Genomic DNA, 20178 nt, shown 5'->3' with positions numbered 1-20178 from the left:
GATGCAGCAAATGACGCCTTATTAATTTTCTTGTCAGCGCCCTCGGTGGTTGTTTATTTTTGCGACCCTGGGTATTTCCTTAGTTTGCTCACTGATAGAGATCAGATAAACTATTCAGTGTGTGCTAGCTGCAGAATGCTTGTCGCTAACTTCCAGGTATAGTCCACTGCCACAACAAAAATATTTTGAGACCTACTCCAAAGCCGACATGGCGACATGTCCCGTAGCAATGCAGGAAGAGATGGTCCACAGATTCAATCGCCTTTGCAATTTGCATAACTTAAACCCACTACTTTGCTTGCATTAAACATGCATTATATGACAAGGACCATTGCAAGCATGCCACTTTGAGTTGAACTTTTGTTCTCCATAGCATTTTCCAAGGCCAACACATTCTCCATTCACAGTAGTTGAGTCATTAGCAACTTGTAACCCTCCATCTGCCTTGTGCTGTCATAACAAAAATTCTGCCATGTCAGGATCATCACAGGTTCTAGTTTCTCAAATTATAATTAACACTTCCATTTTCCAATAAAAAGATTCCTTTGTTTGGCTATCTTATTACACCCTTTGTACCTAAAACAATGACAGGTTTAGAGTAGATGACAAATCATCTCATCCCGTAAATTTTCAAACAGAATTCACGTATGTGCTAACTACATGTAGAAAGCATTTGAAGTCACATTTTTCAGTTAACAGTTATTATTGAGATGATTTAAAGCAAGCTAAAGAAAATCAACTTGACTCGTGCAATAACAATACCAAAGTTAAGGCTGTTAGTTTGAGGGGTATTTTTGAGCCAAAAACAAAGGTTAGGGGTATTTTTAGATCAAACAGTGGAATGAGGGTATTTGTGAATCATTTTCCATGCGTTAGGGGATATTTTGGCCCTTTTCAATAAACTGTAGTTTTTTTTATTACTTTTCTTAGAGTTGTGGCTTGGTGAAAAGAGAGAGAGGCCTTGATAGAGTCCTCCACCTAATGATACAAGGTAGAGTTATAACTTATAACCACGGACAATATAATATTTGCGAAGTAAAACAAATTTTCCCTGGATCATCATTTTTAAACATCTTTTAGATACCTATATTAATGAATTGATCTATAATATTTGTTCCGTAATTTCTAAAATATGTAGTAACTTTTATCTCAAGAAAATTAAGAATTTAGTATCAGAATTCACATAGTTTTTTCCCACGAAGAGAGTAAAGCTTAAGAAAACAGCAATACTGGAAAAAAAAAGAAAAAGAAACAGTATGGTGATTAAACAAGGATATATTTATGTGTATGTATGACTGAAAAAAGAATGTGATGATAGATGATTAACTTGGGAGATTATAGGACCTAAACAGAGATAATGCATGAACTATTAGTGGGAGTTACTATAGCTTGACCGTGTTATATAGCATATGGTGCAAACTTTATTTTTTTTAAACTGAACATTATTCAAAAAGTAGTTAAAATCTTCAATGAGATGTCTTATAACGTGTCCGAATAACCGTTGGTCAAGCAACACTTCATTTTTTTGTCAACCATTTTTCTATAGCATCCGTTTGCTTGCTGAAATATCGGAGCTTTCTTGATTGAAACATATGCTTGTTTTTTTCCCAACAAAATATGCCATTATTATCCAATTTTCCTACATTTTCTGGCAAACGGTTCCATCACATTGCATTCTTGTTGCTTATGGGTTTTCTTCTCTCTTCTAAAACTCAACTCCATTGGTAATGTATTATTACTTCTTTCTCCTTCTATTCAATTTTTAGTTTTACGGAATTTATCTACAAGTGTGATCATCGGTAATGATATTCTTCTTGCTTATGATTGTTGCCATTCCTAAGGTAATGTAGTCCATCCCTCTCCTTGAAAGGTTATTCAGAAGTTTTGGCATTTTTTCAATTTGGGTGATGATGTTCTAGTTTTTGAGATGTCATTTAATGGATAGCCATGTCCTTCCATTGGAATTTCAATTTTGTTAAAATTTTCAAGGAGAGTCCTTGAAAGCGGAATCAACTTTTATGATTCTGCAATTTGGGATTAAGCAATTTTATTCTTTATGTATGTAATGTATGTTACTTGGAGTTTCAATTGTTTTTGCTATCTCTGTTTATGATGATTGGAATTGCAAAAAGTTGTGGTTCTTCCTTTTCTTTCCCTGTTCGCACTCTCTGTGTGTCCGCTCATATTTTTCCATGTTGCTATTCTGAACAATCATACAGCATTTGGCATGTAGAAACAAATTTTGTTTTCTGATGTAAACAAATCATGAAAATGGCCTAATTTTGTTGATGTAAACGAAAAGGAGAAAAGTTGTCTTTGATGGGAATGATTAAGAGTTGAAGTCATCGTTGAGCAACAACTCCAACAAGGCTGATATCATACTGGACACTTTCTTTATGTTCCACATGTGATTCAATTAAATACTCTTCTAAATATTGGTGTAAAATAAGACTTATACTAATGGCATCTATTTCCCAGCCTAACGTCAAGAGTGCAAAGAAATTCATATTGTTGCTTACTATGCTCTGTCGGAGGATATAGAAGTCTGTGTTCTATCTTTTCGTTTCTCCTTTTGTTATGTTCAAACTGGTGCATAATTCATCTTCTTTCCTGATTCATTACTAGTACAAAAGTCCCAAGTAAAATGAAACATACTTTACACTTTCTGTTCTGATCTTCTCCAGACGATTAGCCTTACTCCTAACGTAGCTTAAGTGGTTATAGCTATTTAATTCTCTTCTTATTGGAAGAATTGTATTCTTCAGACCATTGTGCTACTTTTAATTGTTGTTATATCTTATGAGATTGTGCCGTGCTGTTGTCAGTTCGCTTCCTTCTTCTCTACCTTTATCAAGATTCAGTAAATATGTCATCCAAAAAGTTGCAAGGAGCTGAATTGTCTCTGTCATGTGCAGAGCAGCAAGCTAAGGTTTCTACTCCATTCTCTTTTATAATATTCAGACTATATTTCACTATGATCATTAACCAGCCATGATCCTGTGACAGCATTTTTGCAAGTATGAATCTGATATGGAGTAACAAAAAGACATCCTTAGATGGGAACATAAAGTATTTATGCAGCTTGATCTGTTAAATGTGTACTAATCCATTTCTTTGTGATCCAGATCAATGAGGTTAGAAAGCTGATTGGTCCTGCTGTTGACAAGTTTCCAGCAATGTGTTCGGACGCATCAGTTCTAAGGTTTCTCAGGGCACGGAATTGGCATACAAAAAGGACAGCCAAGATGCTAAAAGAAACTCTCATATGGAGACTTGAAAACAAACCAGAGATGATCCGCTGGGTACGTACTTCATGAGGCGACATAATTGCTTGTTTCATGCAGGGATATTATAGAAAACTGCATAGTGAAGATATATAGTTCATTTACTTCAGTTTGTTCCTTGCCCTATTTCCATACTATTAGTAAAGAATATAAAAATCTTTGTGCTTGGCTAGACACAATACACGATTACAAAATCTCTCTACTCGTGCAAGGAGTTGAAACTCTATTATATCATGAATATTTTCCATTTTCCGCCAAAAAAGCTAACAAAGAAAAAATTCTGAAATTTACGTCTTGAAATAGACTCTAGTTTGTTTTCTGAACATCTTTGGCTGCTTTCACTTCAAGATTATTCATGGCTAACAAGCAAACTTTCTAGTTTGAATGAAGTGGATATTTTTCTAGGAGTATAACTGAGCTTAGATCTCATTCTAATATTCTCAGCACATGCATCTTAAGAATCTTATACACTAGAGGATATATTACGGATATTATATGAAATAGAAATTCCTGCTCCTTGATCATTATATAGAACAAATCCTGCTAATTGTCAAAGATACCATCTCTGTGTAGATTACTTTCAATTTTTTCACCAATTATTTGTTATGCTACATTTTTCTGCAAGGAAAGCTTGTATGAGTATTTAGTTGCATATGTTTGCTTTTTATGTGAAATATGTTGATCAACAATTTGTGTCTAATTAGGATGATATTGCTCAACAAGCAGAAAATGGAAAAGTTTACAAAGCCAACTACTTTGATAAGCATGGAAGGACAGTGCTTGTCATGAGGCCTGGAATACAGGTACATAAATAACAAAGCAGTTCCCCCAATGAGATTCTATCAACTATTGTTTCTTTTTTCCTGATGTTTTCGTATTTTCCTGGCGACTCAGAATCCTTACTCAGTAGAGAAGCAAATGAGATATTTAGTCTATTGCATGGAGAATGCCATACTGGATTTAAAACTGGGCCAGGAGCGAATGGTTTGGTTAATCGACTTTGAAGGGTGGAACATGTCAAGCATATCAGTGAAGGTGACTAGGGAAACAGCACGTGTTCTGCAAGATCGTTATCCGGAGAGGCTAGGCCTTGCAATCCTTTATAATCCACCAAAAATTTTCGAGTCCTTCTGGATCGTAGGTGCCTCTAACTTGTTAAGCTTTCCCATTTACAGTTTTTTGCTGCACACCATGAATCATAGTATATCAAATGCTACTTACATTGTTAAAGAGGGACATTATTCTTGTTTGGTGAATCAAAAAACTTTTCTTTGACTCTGAATTTTCTAAAGCATTTAAAAAAAAATTCTGTTTATAAAAGATTGTGATTCGTAGTACCAAAATACTCGACATTGTCTTTAGTAGTCACAGTTGATTTTGAAGTCATCCTGTCAGTTGGAAGCAAGGTGCTCCACTTTAGCAACTTAAGGGAATAAAGATGCTCAGGGTTATGTTTAAAGGACAAAATAGACCTACTGCCATAGATAAGGGACAATTTTGGCTAAAAACTCACCAGCATGAACTGGTTCTTTGCCTTGATTTTCATTTGTTTTTGCATCTTGCAGTTGGTAAAACCATTTCTTGAGAAGAGGACATACAAGAAAGTGAAGTTTGTCTATCCAAATGATGTACATACTCAAAAAGTAATGGAAGATCTGTTTGATATGGACAAGCTTGAGTCCTCGTTCGGGGGGAAATGCACACAAGGTTTTGACTACGTCGCTTACTCCAAACGCATGAGAGAGGGGGACAAGACAATGTCTGATTTTGTTAAATCTGGTGCTCCATTGCCTTCTGACCAAAATGTGACAGCTGAAATACGCGAATCCTCAGCACCAGACAATAGTTTCGAGTTGTCGGAGGATGGAATATCGTCTACTGATGAAACAACGTCGAATTTGGAAAGTTCAGACGAGACTGAAGATCTGCAGATGAGTTGTAACAACGAGATCAAAGTTGATCCAAATGCTTCAAAACAGATAAAACAAAGCGAGTAGACATGAGAAGCAGCTACTTGTTTCTCTCTTTTTTTCCTTTGGTCTTTCATTATTCTTCATGATAACTTTGTTTAGTACTACTTAATATGCAAATTATTGTAACAATATGCAATTATATCACAGCTAACAACTACTTCCCCCTGAAATGTATATTGCTGGTCTATCATTTGAAGATGTTCTAATTAGTTGTAGTTTTTGGCACATTAATAGTTGTAGTAATATTCAGTCTGTTTTTCAAGTTCCTTTTTTTTCAATTCATTTTCTGTTCTTTCCTTCTCTTTTTCCAAGTTGCGAAACAAAGTGTTGAATTAACAAGCGACTGATATAGGGATGATTGAACTGACTCATCTACAATTTCATTTGAAAACAGAATGCGGACTACCTGCGGACACTGAGACGATAAAAATATTTTTATCCCAAAATGTGCAATATTGAACGGAAAATTTTATTTGCATGTAATTTTTGTGAAAATTACAAAAATATGCAAAATGCATAAGTGAAATGTGATTTACATGTGTTTAACTGACGTAAAGGGTGATATGGGAGATGACGTTAGCTTGAATCGTATTTCTAAAATTCACTATCTCAAGTCTTATGCCAGAATAGTATATTTCTAATGCTAACAATAAAACCAACATCCGACTTATAGGTCGTGATCGCAAATGGAATTTATAAGTCTTGTTCGCAGATGCAATTTAAGTAGCGTTCCACCCTTGCGATCTATAAGAAACGTTTCAAAAAGTGATTTAGAAGTTGAGTTTCACAAAATCTCAAACTCTTGTTCTTGAAGATAAAAATTTCCTAGCCCAATTTATGGAAAATGAGTAAATCGCAAAAAACCTTTTGAAAGTCGACAAAAGATTGTTTAAAATTCTTTTTTGACACACACTATCCTCATTTTCAAATGAGAAAAGTGCAAATCGGAGTATATATTTGGCCTAGTTTCTTAATTTTAATTTCAAATGGCAGAAAAATGCCTTGTTTAATTCTGTTAATTAATCAATCAAATTGACTGAAATAAATTTATCAATTTGGAGTACACCTATCATACTGTTGAAAATGACCCTGAAATATATTTATAGGAAAATATTCATTTTCTTTTTCAGGTCTTAATTGGTACTATTAATTATAAGTATGGAAAAGTAGCTAAACTATTGTCTTGCCCTGCCATTGACAACCATTAGCCATAACTAAATCTAACGAGTGATCATCAACAAGACCTCCATTATTAACAACAACAAGTAAATCAATATCCCATATTTTGCTGTTGGATTTACACCCCTATTAGCTCTCTTTATGTCCTCATTCAAATCCTATTTTTCTTCAAATCATATGATGGATCAAAATTTACACTACAGGGAGTAAGAAAAATTAAAAAAAAAAAAAAGGAGAATTTTGAATGAGAAAGAAGCCAAATTTAGACTAGTAAATTACCAACACAAAGACCCATTAATCCTCCACATAAGAAACAGTTGATGGGTTTTTGTGGATTTGATCTCTATTTCATAGCTGGTATGCATTTTCTTTTGGTAATTCTCTTTGTTTCATCATTTCTTGTTATTTGCATATGAATATCTTTTCATACTTTCGCAGGAAGTATTGGTGGTCATCAAATTCGATAATCGTGTTTGAATTGATTTGTCAAGGTGGGATTTTTATTTGATGCACTTTGAAATTAGCTGTAATTCGTTGTCTTGATCTAAAGTGAAGAAAAATTACATGTTCAGATCTCATTGCTTCATTTGTTTATCAAAAAGGGTGTGATAAAAGGGATGGGTATTGGGTTGTTAGAGATTGGAGTTAAAATGAGGAAAGCTGTAATCTTTCATATTAGAGTGTGTTATAGGACAGTTTGGAATCATCCATTCCTTGTGGGTATGTTGTGTTTCTTGGCATTTATGTATAGAACATTTCCTTTTGTGTTTTCCCTCCTGCTGTCTGTTTCCCCTATTCTTGTTTGCACTGCTGCTCTGCTTGGAACTTTACTAAGTTATGGTCAGCCTAATAATATACCTGAGTATGAATGGGAAGAAAACGCAACTGATCATATAGTGCCTTTGGAAACTGAGTTATCACGAGATGCTACTCGTGCTGAGAGATATACTGATCAAGAGAGGGATAAAGTAGACCAATCACCGCTTAGTGAGGTTCATAGGGGTAAAAGGTTTGGTGATCATTCTGCTCTAGTTGGTGGAGTTTTAGTTGGTGGGGTTTCTGGGCAAGTGGCAAGGGAGTTTTATGAGCAGAAGAATGAAAAGAATGACGAGAAAATTAGTGATGCGGGACTTATGGAGAATCAGGTTGATGATGAGAGCGTTGAATTTGAGAATGACAAATCAGTTGATTCCTTTGATTCTAGAAGGGTTAATCTTGATTCTCCTCCCGGTTCACCTTGGAAACATAGAGAGGAGGCCTTATATTCAGGGTCTGATCGAGCAGAGAGCTCTTCTCCAGATGCTTCAATAGCTGATATTATGCCAATGCTTGATGAGCTCCATCCGCTTTTAGATGAAGACACTCCTCAACCTGTCGGTTTGTTGTCGCAAGATGTTTCTCATGCTCCTTCTGAAAGTCCTAGCAACAATTCCTCCGAGAGTGATGATGATGAATCTGACGACGGTTCTGACGATGATCAGGAAGAACTAGAAGCTGCAGATGATGAGAACGAAGATGGCGAAGATGAAGAAGAAACACGAGATAAAGAAGATCCAAAGTCTGCTATTACATGGACGGAGGAAGACCAGAGAAATCTAATGGACTTGGGAACCTCTGAGCTAGAAAGGAATCAACGATTGGAGAGTCTTATTCAAAGGAGAAGATCACGAAAGAACATGGTAGACGAGAAGAATTTAATAGACTTTGTAACAGCTGATTTTCCATCAAACATCCCTCCCATTTCAACAGCAAGACAGAACCCCTTTGATCTTCCTAATGATAACTATGACCTTGGACTGCCTCCTATCCCTGGCTCTGCTCCATCTATTTTGTTGCCAAGGCGAAACCCCTTCGATCTTCCTTATGACCCGAGTGAAGAAAAACCTGATCTTACAGGAGACATTTTAGAACAAGAGTTTATCACATCTCAACCAAAAGAGCCATTTTTAAGGAGGCATGAAAGTTTTAGTGTTGGACCCTCAATCTTTGGGATGAACAAGCAAGACAAGAAAGATAGTACCCGTTTTAGACCTTATTTTGTTCCTGATGTAATGGCTTCTGAAGGAACAAGTTATTCACCATTTCAAAGGCAACCTAGCGATATCAGTGAGTCCAAGGCAAGTTCTGTTCTTGAAACGGAGTCACAGGGTTCAATTGAAGATCTGGAAGACAAGAACCTGAATGAAGAGCTGGAAGGGAAAAACCAAACAGATGAACATATCTTCAAGGAGCCGGAGCTGATAATATCTAAGATAGAGCATGCTTCCGAGGATGTTGGACATGGAAGCCAATCTTCCGAAGAAGTAGAATGTCTTGTCCTAGGTGCAGCTGAGAAGAGAGATATTGAACTCGATGACACTGATCTTACACTACATAATGTGGAAAATCATCATAAAGTGGGACCAATTGTGTTCCATGAAGAAACAGCAGCCAGTTCCATGGAACTTGATCCGTCTAAAATTTCTTCAAAGTCAGCAACTTCTGAAAAGAAATACAGTAGTCAGTCAAGCTCCTCGTCATCATCAGAAGTAAGTGAACGGATTTTTGCTGACAAAGAAGTAGTGAGATCAAGTCCAGATGTTGAAACCATCTCTGAGCAACCTTCACCTAATGGGTCAGATCTGAACATCACAGTCAGTTCAGTGGACGAGAGTTCACATGTGGAACCTATTTATGATGCCAGTCCTCCTTCCATTAAGAAAAACATTTCTTCTTCCTCAATTGCTTCAGATCTGCTTCCAGAATCTGAAATGGCGCTGGTCCCTGAGTTGGTTAAAACGGTGGAAAATACTCAAGACATTGACAAGTCCATTCCGACTAAGGAACAGGTATTTTCATCAGTAGATTCCCAAGAATTGCGGCCGAGAGAGGCGGTAACGGACAAAACTGAGAAGTTGGAGATATCAAAAAATGATGAAGTCTTTGGCAGTGCAAATGCTCCTCCAGTGCCTGTAGCCGATAGTCAGGCATCTATTGATTCGAAATCGTCCACAAAAGTAAGTAATTAGTATTATTCACTATTCAGTACTATAAATTGCAAAGCTTGAGGAATCAATCCTTTTACTGATGAAGAGAGTTATCATGCATATTCTTTAATCTATTTGGCCTAAATTGGGTGATACCAAGATCTTAGCTTATATCATGTTTTAATACACCTTATTTAGCTTTTCTCCTAAATTGTTCTTATTTGAGATAACTGAAAATTGATGTTTATAAATAGTTTTTAATTCTCATTTACTTAATCCAATTATGTTTAATCGCATATGATAATAAAAACCAAACAATAAGCTGGATTTGAAGTGATGTAATATAGGCTAAGAGAATTGTTGGAAACAAATCATTTTCCAATTCATCTAACTTATGTTTTAGACCATACACCATGTATTTTTTTTTTTTTTGTATTTTTACAGCATGTTGCTACTTGTCGTCACTTCTGCTTTAGTTTTCTTACTATCTTGATGTTGTTACTGCTTATGTTTTCATAAATGCTGTAATTCTGCCTTACTTGAGCCGAGGGTCTATCGGAAAGAACCTCTCTACCTAAGGTAGGGGTAAGGTCTGCGTACACTCTACCATCCCCAGACCCCACTTATAGGATTACATTGGGTATGTTGTTGTTGTTGTATTTTTACACCATGTATTTTCATACAATGAGACAACCATCTGATTACAAATAACTAGGACGATTTCAGTAAATAATCTGGTAACCATACACATGTTCCATCTTACGAACATGTGCACATTTGAATGTCAAAGTTATATTTTCACCACGGTATAACCCTGTATTAACAGTGTGAGATGCTTTCGTTAAACTGTTTGGTTGTGATGTCTAAGGTCCACTGGTAACTCATAGTGATAGGAACGAAGATAACTCCCCCTCCTCCAACCCTATTTTTTCCAGTTTGTATCTATTAGTTAAACAGTATGAATGGAGAGGCAAATTCTTTCGTGGTATTCTGGGTTTAGTTTCTGAAAACTGAAATAGTGATGCCACAATCTTGTTTTTACGTTGTTCTTTGGAGATTTTCTGTTTCTCTCGTGTCTTCTTCTAGCAAATATGTACCACTTAATTGAGATATCTCAGATACAAGTTTGGTTTTGCTAATAAAGCTGGCTTACAGAGCCTCAGATAAGCCTCTATGATTCTTGTTCAAGGTAGGATCTGAATTGTTCAAGCCTCTCCTGTATATCTTTGTAACTTTTTCTGTGTCTCATTCAATTGTAGATTAATAAAAAATTATCAGTAGTCTTAAGCTTAAGTTCATTTTATCTCTGTCTCACCTCATAATCAAATTGTGGGCACGAGGAGAATTGGAGAAATATATCTCCATATTTGCATGTTCAAAATGGTTTCTCCAGACAATATTAGGATACCTTACCGATCAAAAAAGATATCACAGAATACTCTATTCTTGGACTCTTCCATTTGTTTCCATTTCGGCCTTGGAAATGAAGTTTTCTCCTCTGTTCGTCTACGGAAAAGTTTCATGTTACTTCAATAATAAAAATCTTGGATAGGTAGTGTCCCACCTTCTCCTGATGGTAAATGGCTTAAAATTTTGATCATTTACTTGGAAAGAAATAATTCTTGCAATCTTTTCCGTTTTTTTCTTGAATGGCAAAATATGGTTCAAAACTATCAAAATGATGTTAAATTTGGAAATCCTGGTTCATCGTAACGAGTGTTAAGTCTGTTAGAACAAAAAATGAACTTTACTGGAGGCAAAAGAAATGCCTAGTGACATTTTCATAGAACGTGAAGTGCATTCCTTAGTCTTGGCAAGAAGTTTTGGACCTTAGATTAAATGAAGAAGGTTAGATATGGTGTTCTGGTTCGAGCAATTCTTTAGGTGTGTCAAACACACTGAAAGGACGTGCTTCAGTATGTAGATGTAAAGCTAAACCTGGTTCCAGCGACCGATATATTTGTACTGAAAAGGCATGTGCATTTGTTGGCATAAATGATATTAGCTCACAACCCAGGAAGATTCAAGGAAATTGAAGTTAAGTCTTCAACGCCAAGGACACCTTAGAAGTTGTAGAGAAAAACAAATAAAAGGATATGGATAAAATCAAGTCGTTGAGGGAATACACAACCCCAAAATATTGTTATTTTTTATGACAAGGGAACCCACAGCTGCTACCCTTTGGGTGTGCGCAGGGTAAACCCCGCTCCTGTTCAATAGCCTGCAAACCACACAGGAGAGATAACCCGCACTAGGCAAGTCCCGTGCGACGAGCTCAACCCAGACGGCAAATCCTCTACTGTCATAGGCAGGGGGTTTCGAACCGGAGACCTCCAATGGAAGCCCCATGCTCAGCCAACTGAGCCACCCTTGCTGGTCCCAGAATATTATTATTTGAACCCATGCAAACAGAACTATTAATCTTAATCCAAGGATAGAAGAAAGAAAGGTTTATATCAAATAATAGAATGTAAATAGTAAATCCCAAGCAGCAAATTAACTTGAAATAAACTAATTAAGCTTTCAAATAAAAGATACAATCGAAGGGATAAGGGAAATTTGACTTATACAAGAATTACCTCACTAGAAGGTAGATAAGATAGATTTAATTGAAGAGGTTAGGGACAACCTCCAACTCACAATAGGCATCATCATCCATAATCAAAATCTAGCTAATGAAATAAACCATAATTTTAGCTATTTATAGTAACTACAAAAAACAACTAAAAAGTTGACTAAAATAGCCTCTACACTAAGCCTCGGATTCTGGCCACACACTCTCGCGATCGCGAGATCGCCATCGCGATCGCAATATTATATTTCTGGCAGAGCTCCGTGATAGCGGAGATGAATCTGCAAATGCCACTGCTGGTGACCTGGCCTTCTCTCCCGATCACAGTCAACTTTGTAATGCCCAGAATCTGCAGCTTCAATTAGCTCTTTCCATGTTCTCTTGAATTTCTTTAAGCTCTTGATGATATGCTGGAAGCCTCCAATGTCATGATTGCCAACTCGAGGAGTTATCAATATAGTTCTACTTGTACTATGACTTCACATTGATCTGTATCACGAAAGTTCTACTTGTATTATGTGTTCACATTGATCTGTATCACGAAACAAGTCTAAGTGAATCTAATTCTGATTTATAGGAGGCACCTGTTTCGATTGAGGAAGCAGGGACCATGGAGAGCTTGAATGTGTCAAAGATCCAAGAAGTTCCTCCTAATATCAACTCTCCCAGGAGTCCTGAGTCTGTTCATAAGCCACCTGATGCTAAGGTGGCAGCTGAAGAATCTGAGAGTTTGAAAAATGGACCAGTGCATGAGGTGTCAAGTTTGAAAGACCATGAGGTAGGATTACCAACTCTTGAACCAAGACCAACTGGAGATGTTGATTTGATTCATAAGCGTCTCCCTGAAGAGAGTGCTGACAGACACATTCTTCCTGATTCAATTGATGGCGATGTCCATGCAAGAGATTCCAAAAGTAAGGGAGATTCCTTACATTCACAGGATGTCGGGATAGACTCATCTACGAAACAAGTCTTGAAAGACGATATAGATAAACCAAACGCGAGCCTTCAACAAAAATCAGAAACTGGACCACGTGAAGCCAGCTCATCCAAGAATTCGGAATTAAGTCTTAAAGAATTTGTTTTATCTGTAAGAAGTGAAGCTGATGCTGGAAAAGTAGATCAGAAAGTTGTAAAACGAGAAGATAAGGAAACAACCACTAAAAAGCCAGATCGTGCAGTTGAGGTGCCTCAAGAGACAGGTGTAGTTACAGGTGATGTTAAAGGCAAGAAAGAAAACCCCACAAGTCAGGATCAAGTTCAAGTTCGAGTGACTTCGAAAGAGAATGAGGATAGCTAGAAAATTGGGAGAAAAAGAGGGATCCTTCGGGTTTTCTTTTTCGTTTGTTAGTGAATGAATTATTAGATGTTCAAGCTGGTTTCCGTTATGTTTAGGTTATGGGTAGTTAGCATTCTTTTTTTCATTTTTTGGTTGTGCATTGGCCAGAGCGACATGTGAACTGCCTCTCCTTCGAGAATAAGTTTCTATTTGATTTCTTGGAAGTATTTTTCTTAGCAGTTCTGGAGATTAGTGGGAGAAAAAGGGATTGTTACTCGTTACAGATAAACAATCTACTTTTTGGCATGTAAAAGTTCTTGTTTTAGTGTTTTTATGGAAAATAATAGTGAGACAGAGTTGCAGATATCTTCTTTTCCTTTTTTTTTTTTAAGTTATTTTGGTTTGGTATGAATGCATGTTAAATATATAGGACAGGTAGTGCCAATGGCTGACTGTCTATTGGCACCAAAATCTGCTTCCACTACTATAAATATTTCCATCCCAGAGGCAGATGATAGCATAGCATTTACGGCTTCAACCGATTCCAATATTTTTAACAGATATTAAATTTTTGAACGTATAATTTTGTAAGTACAATGAGTTTACTGCCAGTAAAATATTAAACTCATAAAATTTAAATTTTGAATCCGCACGGCCACCACCCAAGCGAACAGGCAACAACTGCATATTTGCCCCCATTAGAGCCTCTCTTGTCCCCGTCATTATTGAATTTGCATTGTTTAACTTACCCGACAACTATGAAGCTAGATAGAAACTGATTTAAAAGTAGCTGTCATATTCTGAACCAGCAAACACACACTGACAAACACATGCACCCACACCATACAGTCGCACGCACGCATGCACACAGCAACCTATACATATTTAAACGAATTAATTTATACTTTATTTAATAATAGATTATTACATATACTAGTCACCTTTTGAATCAAAGGACAGAGCAAACACATGCATGCTCCTGTATATACGTTGTGGTCAACATACAAGCTTTAATGATTCCACTAAGGCTGTCCTGTGACATGATATATATGTAACTGTAAAATCTATCATTAAATATGAAATCTACAGTTCAAAATTTGAAAGATGCTAATCAATAGGCTCGAATGGAGAAAATAATAGATTCCACTAAGGCTGTGTTGAGAAAAGGGCGAAAGCGACAATGCATAGGCACAAACCGCGTACAAAACCGCGTTTTTCGCTAATGGAGGAGAGAGAAAGCCCCCCCATTTTATTTGACTACCGTGCTTTTTAAAACTAGTACAAAAATAAGTAAATATCTACCAGCATTATGTGGTTATACTATTTATATAATTAAATCTATATATAATATAAAGCTAGGCAATAGAAAGATGATGTGACACCTTTTTATGGCCTAGAAACACAATTATCTTTTTTCTCCTTTTTCTTATTTGTTTTGCTTTTTATCCTATCTTTTTATGTATTTTATTGTAACAACAATAAATTGCTCAATAATTAATACTCCACTCTTCTTATTCATGGAGAAATTTATTATTTACTTGCAAGTTACTACGTACATTATGCATAAGTAGCTATTATTGTTCCAACATTGAATTCCTTATTTATGGAGGAAAAAGAATCCGAAAAGTCTCTTGCGATTGAGATTATAATAAATTTATTAATTAACTTAAAAATAGTTGTTACTACTTTCTAGTCTTTTCTATTGAGAACGTGAATCATATATTTATATCTAAAGTTGATCATAGCTAACTTGATCATCAATTCTTTTTGGCATTTTCTTTAATTTTGTTGTTTTTTGTGTGTGAAAATAATGTTTGATAGATAAGTAGGCTAAATAGTGACTCTTTGTCTTCTTTATTTATTTCTTTATTTATTTCACTTATGTAGGTTACTTAGGTGATGAAACTAACCGGTTACCCTCCTTTATTATATAGATTCATACACGTTTATTTAGGACATTAAAAGTAATTAGTAGTAAGAGAAAACAATATATTCATACTTCCAGTTGGGGGTCTGCAACGTTAGGAAGACATTTTGTAAGCATTTCTTTGGTTATTTTTTCTTCTTTAACTGTTTCCTGTATCTTTTCTTATTCTTTGTTAATTGATTTGATTAAATCAAAATACAATGGTTAGAAATTATTACAAAAGTCATGAAGAAAAAAATTTAGTACTTAAGAAAACGGGTCAATAAACTACTGTGAATATGATTCAGTTTTTTTTTTCATTCTCATTGTTATATTTATATATGTGTTAATGTATAAGGAAATAAAGTTATCGCTTAATTTTTCGTTCTATTCCTTAATATTTTCTTTCTTTGGGCTTATGAGTGGTATTGCAATTATGTACCGTGATGAGTACTTGAAAATTAAGAACTGGCCAAAGGATGCAATTACAAGCAGCGAAAAAAATAAGCATTACTTGAAATAGGAGTCAATGTTAATTATGCATCCAAGGATAAGACAATTACAATGGCATGACCAGATGGATTATGATTGGAGATACGTATGCATGATCATGTGAAATAGAAAAACAAGAGAAAGTCAAGTAAGAGAGGTATTAGATGGTGCCAAAAATTGTGCTTTGTATTCAAGGTAAATCTTTCAAAACTTTCAATTAGGAAGATTCAGAAGATTGTGTTGAACTCTAAATTGTGTATCAAACAAAAATATGTTTCTTTTTTCAAGTATGGGGACAACCAAACAAAAAGCAAGAGTTTGAACGAAAAATCCTTTTTATTTTCCTTTGCTCTTTATTTTTACTCCTTTTCTAATGCAAGCTTTTATTTTCATTATCATGTTACTTCTATTTTTTACGCATTTGCAATATAAATTCTGTTTTATTTGTACAAGAGAATATATTCTAGGGTCGCGCATAGCGCGGTCAAATTCACTAGTAGTTTAATAAGCTGAGTGTGCATACTAATTATTACGATTAAGTACTAAAAATACATATTATGCATTTATTGGCTTGACGTAAATATTTTGTGCGAGTAAATTTATACCTAATTTAATAACTCTAGTTTTTAAATTAGAAAGAGCTTTAATTCTTAAAGTGAACATTCTTTTATGTAAATTTAGATTAATCAAATTTGAAAAAAAGTATCAAACACTGAATAAAAAAAAAAGTTATTGGCAAAAGAGATACAGATTTACGATCTGATGGCAACAATGTGTCTCTCTTGTATATCACTATTTATACGCCTTCAAGTTCGATAGAACTTAATTATTTTGGTTCGAGCCTTGTATTTGTTTCAAGAAATTAATTTAATATGTATAAATAATTAATTTCTTAAAAAAGCTAAAATTTCAAAAAGTAACATGTTCAAATAGAACACAAGAGGTACTTGTTAAGAATTATATGTAAATGAGGTTAACAACCATAATATATATAAAATGAGAAAAATAAATAGAGAGGGTATGTAAATAAGTATTATTAGTAAGTTTGAAAAAGAGGAGAAGCGGAGGGTAAAGCGGGAAAGTAGGAGAAATGTAGAGGGTATTATTATATTTGAGGCATTGAAAAGTCTATTGATTATAAAGACAGCATTTCTTCTCTTTTCCCTGAAATCAAAGAGGTGAGAAGCTAAGCTCAAACAGCCCCCACCCCATCCTTTTATATTTTTCTCTGAATTCTGGAATCTTCTTCTTCTTCTTCTTCTCCATCTCTTTCATTCAATGGCAGATCAACTAACCGATGATCAGATCTCTGAGTTTAAGGAGGCTTTCAGCCTATTCGACAAGGATGGAGATGGTTTCTCACTTTCTCTTCTTTTTTATTTATAATATCTTTCCAGATCTGCCTTTCGTGACTTTAGCTTAGTCTCCGTTTGCTTTCTAGATTTCATCGAACCATTACACCTGAGATTTTGTGGATTTGGTTTAGGTGGGTTGTGTAATAATTGATTGATTTCGTATATAGGAATCATATCTCCCTTCAGAAAGCAACCTATTAAGCAAATGGAAAGTACACATGTTTTTTGTTGAATTTTGAGTGCCATATTTTATCAGCTAAGACCTATTGGAGATATTTGTTTTTTAAGATGTCTAAAAATGCAAATCAGAGGATTCTTTTCTGTAATTACTCGGAAACATGAAAAAGATACCAATCTTTGGCCTTATTTATAAAAAAGGTTGAATCTTTGACCTTGTATTGTGGTTCTTGCTTGTTTTGGTTATGGGCCAAAGTTTTCTGTTTTTATAGCTAGTCTTGTTGTGATATCAACTTTCCCTAAATAGGTTCTGTCTTTATTATAGCTGTGTATAGCAGATTCCACGCAGATCCTGTGTAGTTGTAAGCATTTAAAATGGTACTTGTGCTTTTGTACTTCAATAAAGAAAATTTCCTTTGTGAAATCATCATATGTTTGATATAAGTTGCTGCAAATAATGGTCTAAAAATTTGATGTTGTCATGCTGACGTCAACTTTCCTAAGAAATATAAACCAGATTGTTTTAGTACTCCTTGTTTTTTCCCAAAATAACCAATCATAATCATTGTCCACCCTCCAGATGTCTTGTCCTGGGTGTGTAGGAGTTGTTGAGTCCCGCATTGGCTCATTTGGGATGGGAAGGTCTCTTTATATGGGGTTGGGTAATCCTCACTTTCTTGAGCCAGCTTTTAGGATTGAGTTAGGATCCTGGTTTGAGGAAGAGCTATTGTTTGTATATTTACATGATGGTGTTGCCTTTGGGGTTCCAGCTGTTACAACTTGCATGTATTGACTGTATTTTTTTCCAGTTACCACTTCAGAACTAGCTTTGCTTTTGCAACAGTTTTGGATCTTGTTTTCGATGTGCAAACAATGTTGCTATAAAATGGTCTTGAACTAATGTGTAGCAGAAAGATGTAATATCTTAAATGATTCATGTATATTGTCTGGACTCCTATTATGGGCACTTCTTTGTGCTTTTTGATTTAAATACTTACCAGACTGTTACCATTGACCTTGGGAGATAGCATATGAAGTGAGATATGTCTTCTAGAGTTTGGCATAATACGGACCCTCTTGGAAGGGACTGAGATTTGTATATTTGAATTTCTGTTTAGTCCTGTGTTGCTTGGACTCTTCAAAAATATCAATGGGTGCGCGTCTAATCCTTCAAAAGTAGTGCATTTTGACGGATCCCAGACGAGTACGGCAAATATTTTTGGAGAGTCCGAGTAACATAGGTTTAGCCCCCCATCCTCACCACCACCGCCATGCAGATGTTACCTTCTGAGTTGTCTCGTGTGGTGAACTTTACAGTTTGGTTTCTTTTATACGTATGAACTGAAAAGGAAAATGCAGTCAGACTCATGTGGTGTTTGATCCTTTGTCTAGTACGCTAATAGTGAAGTTTTGAATAGGTTGCATTACAACTAAGGAGCTTGGGACTGTGATGAGGTCGTTGGGACAGAACCCCACTGAAGCTGAGCTCCAGGACATGATAAATGAAGTGGATGCTGATGGTAATGGAACCATCGACTTCCCAGAGTTCTTGAACCTCATGGCCAGGAAGATGAAGGATACAGACTCGGAGGAGGAGCTGAAGGAGGCATTCAGAGTGTTTGACAAGGACCAGAATGGGTTCATCTCTGCTGCTGAGCTCCGTCATGTGATGACAAACCTTGGCGAGAAGCTTACTGATGAAGAAGTTGATGAAATGATCAGGGAGGCCGATGTCGATGGTGATGGACAAATTAACTATGATGAGTTTGTGAAGGTCATGATGGCCAAGTGATTTCCTCTTCTGAAGTTTGCCTTTTTTAAATATGTGAAAAAAGACCAAACATTCATCAAACTGGGCCAGCTTAGGATAATGGTTTCTTTTTAACAGTTTTATCCGGATAGGTTGTACCTTGGATGAATGTAATGCTCTATTGTTCGGTGGTTGAATCACTTTGTTTCTCTTATTTGGTTGTCTTTGATGTCTTCTCTAGTCTTGTACCTTAGCTGGTAAGTGCCCTGTGTTTTGGGGTCTTATTGAACTAAGTCTATGGTGACTGTAACTTTTTATTTATTTATTGATGAACGCAGTTCTAATAGCTTCTTGTACCTTGCATTTGTGAAATAGATGCAAACTTTTTGAGGCAAATTTTTTGTAAAATTCCTCAGTTGCTTTTGCATTAGTTTTGAAACTATTTATCGTAAGGTTGCGGTTTTTGTGAGCATCGGTGTATGTTAGTATTAAGGAGAGTGGCGTAGGAGGCCAAATTAATTTCTGGGAGGAGAAATCAGCACCATATCTACTCGAGTGACCTCTTCAGCGTGGGTTTTGTGGTGGGGGGGGGGGGGGTTGTCCGTAAGCAAAGAATACATGTCACTTAACTATGGTTTATCTTCTATAAATGTCTACACCTATAAAAGAAATGTACATATCTCTTGCATTTACTGATTTGATATAAATACATGCCCGACATTCATTCTATGATGGTAAAAGAAGTGTGCTCCCTTGTGATGAGACATACCATAGGCTATTCTCGGCCTTCTTTTTTCAATTAAAAGAAAATCTTGATACTCAAAAGCGTTTTCCTTCCCCACCGTACCTTCATTGAACCTTTTCGCCGGGAAGTGTATTCAATAATTTTTTTTCGATCCTGTATCTTATCTTACATAGAAACAACTAAATAAAGCATTTAAACGCATTCAGAGACTTCAATTGGTGCTTTCTATTTCCTCTTTAATCGATTGAGTGGTGAGTTATTATGATTTTTGTGAATAAGTTTTTATCTGAAACGTGTATCTTTATATACATCCTAACCAGGGGCGGAGCTAGCATAGTATTCGGGGGTTCGGCCGAACCCAGTAACTTTGATCTAAACTTTGTATTTGGCTTGAAAAAATCATTGAATATGTATAAATTATTAATTTAGAACTCAGTAACTTAAACAAATTAGAATCTCGAACCCACAAGCTTCGAATCCTGGCTTCGCCTCTGATCCTA

The 20178-nt window shown here is 35.8% G+C and overlaps 3 protein-coding genes across 5 annotated transcripts; all 3 read left to right on the top strand.

The window, feature by feature from the left end:
• The first annotated feature begins 35 nt into the window (after positions 1-35).
• Positions 36-5502, top strand: LOC132607612 (uncharacterized). 2 transcript variants are annotated; one of them, XM_060321692.1, is made up of 6 exons: positions 36-156; positions 2826-2929; positions 3126-3302; positions 3989-4087; positions 4179-4421; positions 4850-5502. In XM_060321692.1, the coding sequence occupies exons 2-6, from the start codon at positions 2867-2869 to the stop codon at positions 5279-5281; spliced, it is 1014 nt and encodes a 337-aa protein (XP_060177675.1). In that variant the 5' UTR covers positions 36-156; positions 2826-2866; the 3' UTR covers positions 5282-5502. The 2 variants fall into 2 exon arrangements, with proteins under 2 accessions (XP_060177675.1, XP_060177674.1); XM_060321691.1 differs by having other exon boundaries at positions 126-1724.
• Positions 5503-6421: 919 nt separating this feature from the next.
• Positions 6422-13619, top strand: LOC132607608 (uncharacterized). The gene is made up of 3 exons (XM_060321684.1): positions 6422-6793; positions 6875-9432; positions 12552-13619. Exons 2-3 carry the CDS (start codon positions 7054-7056, stop codon positions 13272-13274), a joined length of 3102 nt encoding a protein of 1033 aa, XP_060177667.1. The 5' UTR covers positions 6422-6793; positions 6875-7053; the 3' UTR covers positions 13275-13619.
• Positions 13620-16718: 3099 nt separating this feature from the next.
• LOC132607613 (calmodulin) lies at positions 16719-19322 on the top strand. 2 transcript variants are annotated; one of them, XM_060321694.1, is made up of 2 exons: positions 16719-16829; positions 18602-19322. In XM_060321694.1, the coding sequence occupies exon 2, from the start codon at positions 18634-18636 to the stop codon at positions 18973-18975; it is 342 nt and encodes a 113-aa protein (XP_060177677.1). In that variant the 5' UTR covers positions 16719-16829; positions 18602-18633; the 3' UTR covers positions 18976-19322. The 2 variants fall into 2 exon arrangements, with proteins under 2 accessions (XP_060177677.1, XP_060177676.1); XM_060321693.1 differs by lacking the exon at positions 16719-16829 and adding an exon at positions 16836-17005.
• The last annotated feature ends 856 nt before the right edge of the window (positions 19323-20178 follow it).

This window comes from Lycium barbarum, chromosome 8 (genome assembly GCF_019175385.1).
Source record: "Lycium barbarum isolate Lr01 chromosome 8, ASM1917538v2, whole genome shotgun sequence".
Taxonomy (NCBI): domain Eukaryota; kingdom Viridiplantae; phylum Streptophyta; class Magnoliopsida; order Solanales; family Solanaceae; genus Lycium; species Lycium barbarum.
Note: the sequence above shows the minus strand (reverse complement) of the source record. Positions and strands in the feature narration are given on the sequence as shown.

Coding starts and splice junctions, on each gene's coding strand:
- LOC132607612 (XM_060321692.1), top strand. CDS start 2,867: ATGTCATCCAAAAAGTTGCAAGGAGCTGAATTGTCTCTGTCATGTGCA. Junction 2,930..3,125: donor GTGCAGAGCAGCAAGCTAAG/GTTTCTACTCCA, acceptor TTTGTGATCCAG/ATCAATGAGGTTAGAAAGCT. Junction 4,422..4,849: donor TTTTCGAGTCCTTCTGGATC/GTAGGTGCCTCT, acceptor TGCATCTTGCAG/TTGGTAAAACCATTTCTTGA.
- LOC132607608 (XM_060321684.1), top strand. CDS start 7,054: ATGGGTATTGGGTTGTTAGAGATTGGAGTTAAAATGAGGAAAGCTGTA. Junction 9,433..12,551: donor ATTCGAAATCGTCCACAAAA/GTAAGTAATTAG, acceptor TCTGATTTATAG/GAGGCACCTGTTTCGATTGA.
- LOC132607613 (XM_060321693.1), top strand. CDS start 16,930: ATGGCAGATCAACTAACCGATGATCAGATCTCTGAGTTTAAGGAGGCT. Junction 17,006..18,601: donor ATTCGACAAGGATGGAGATG/GTTTCTCACTTT, acceptor AGTTTTGAATAG/GTTGCATTACAACTAAGGAG.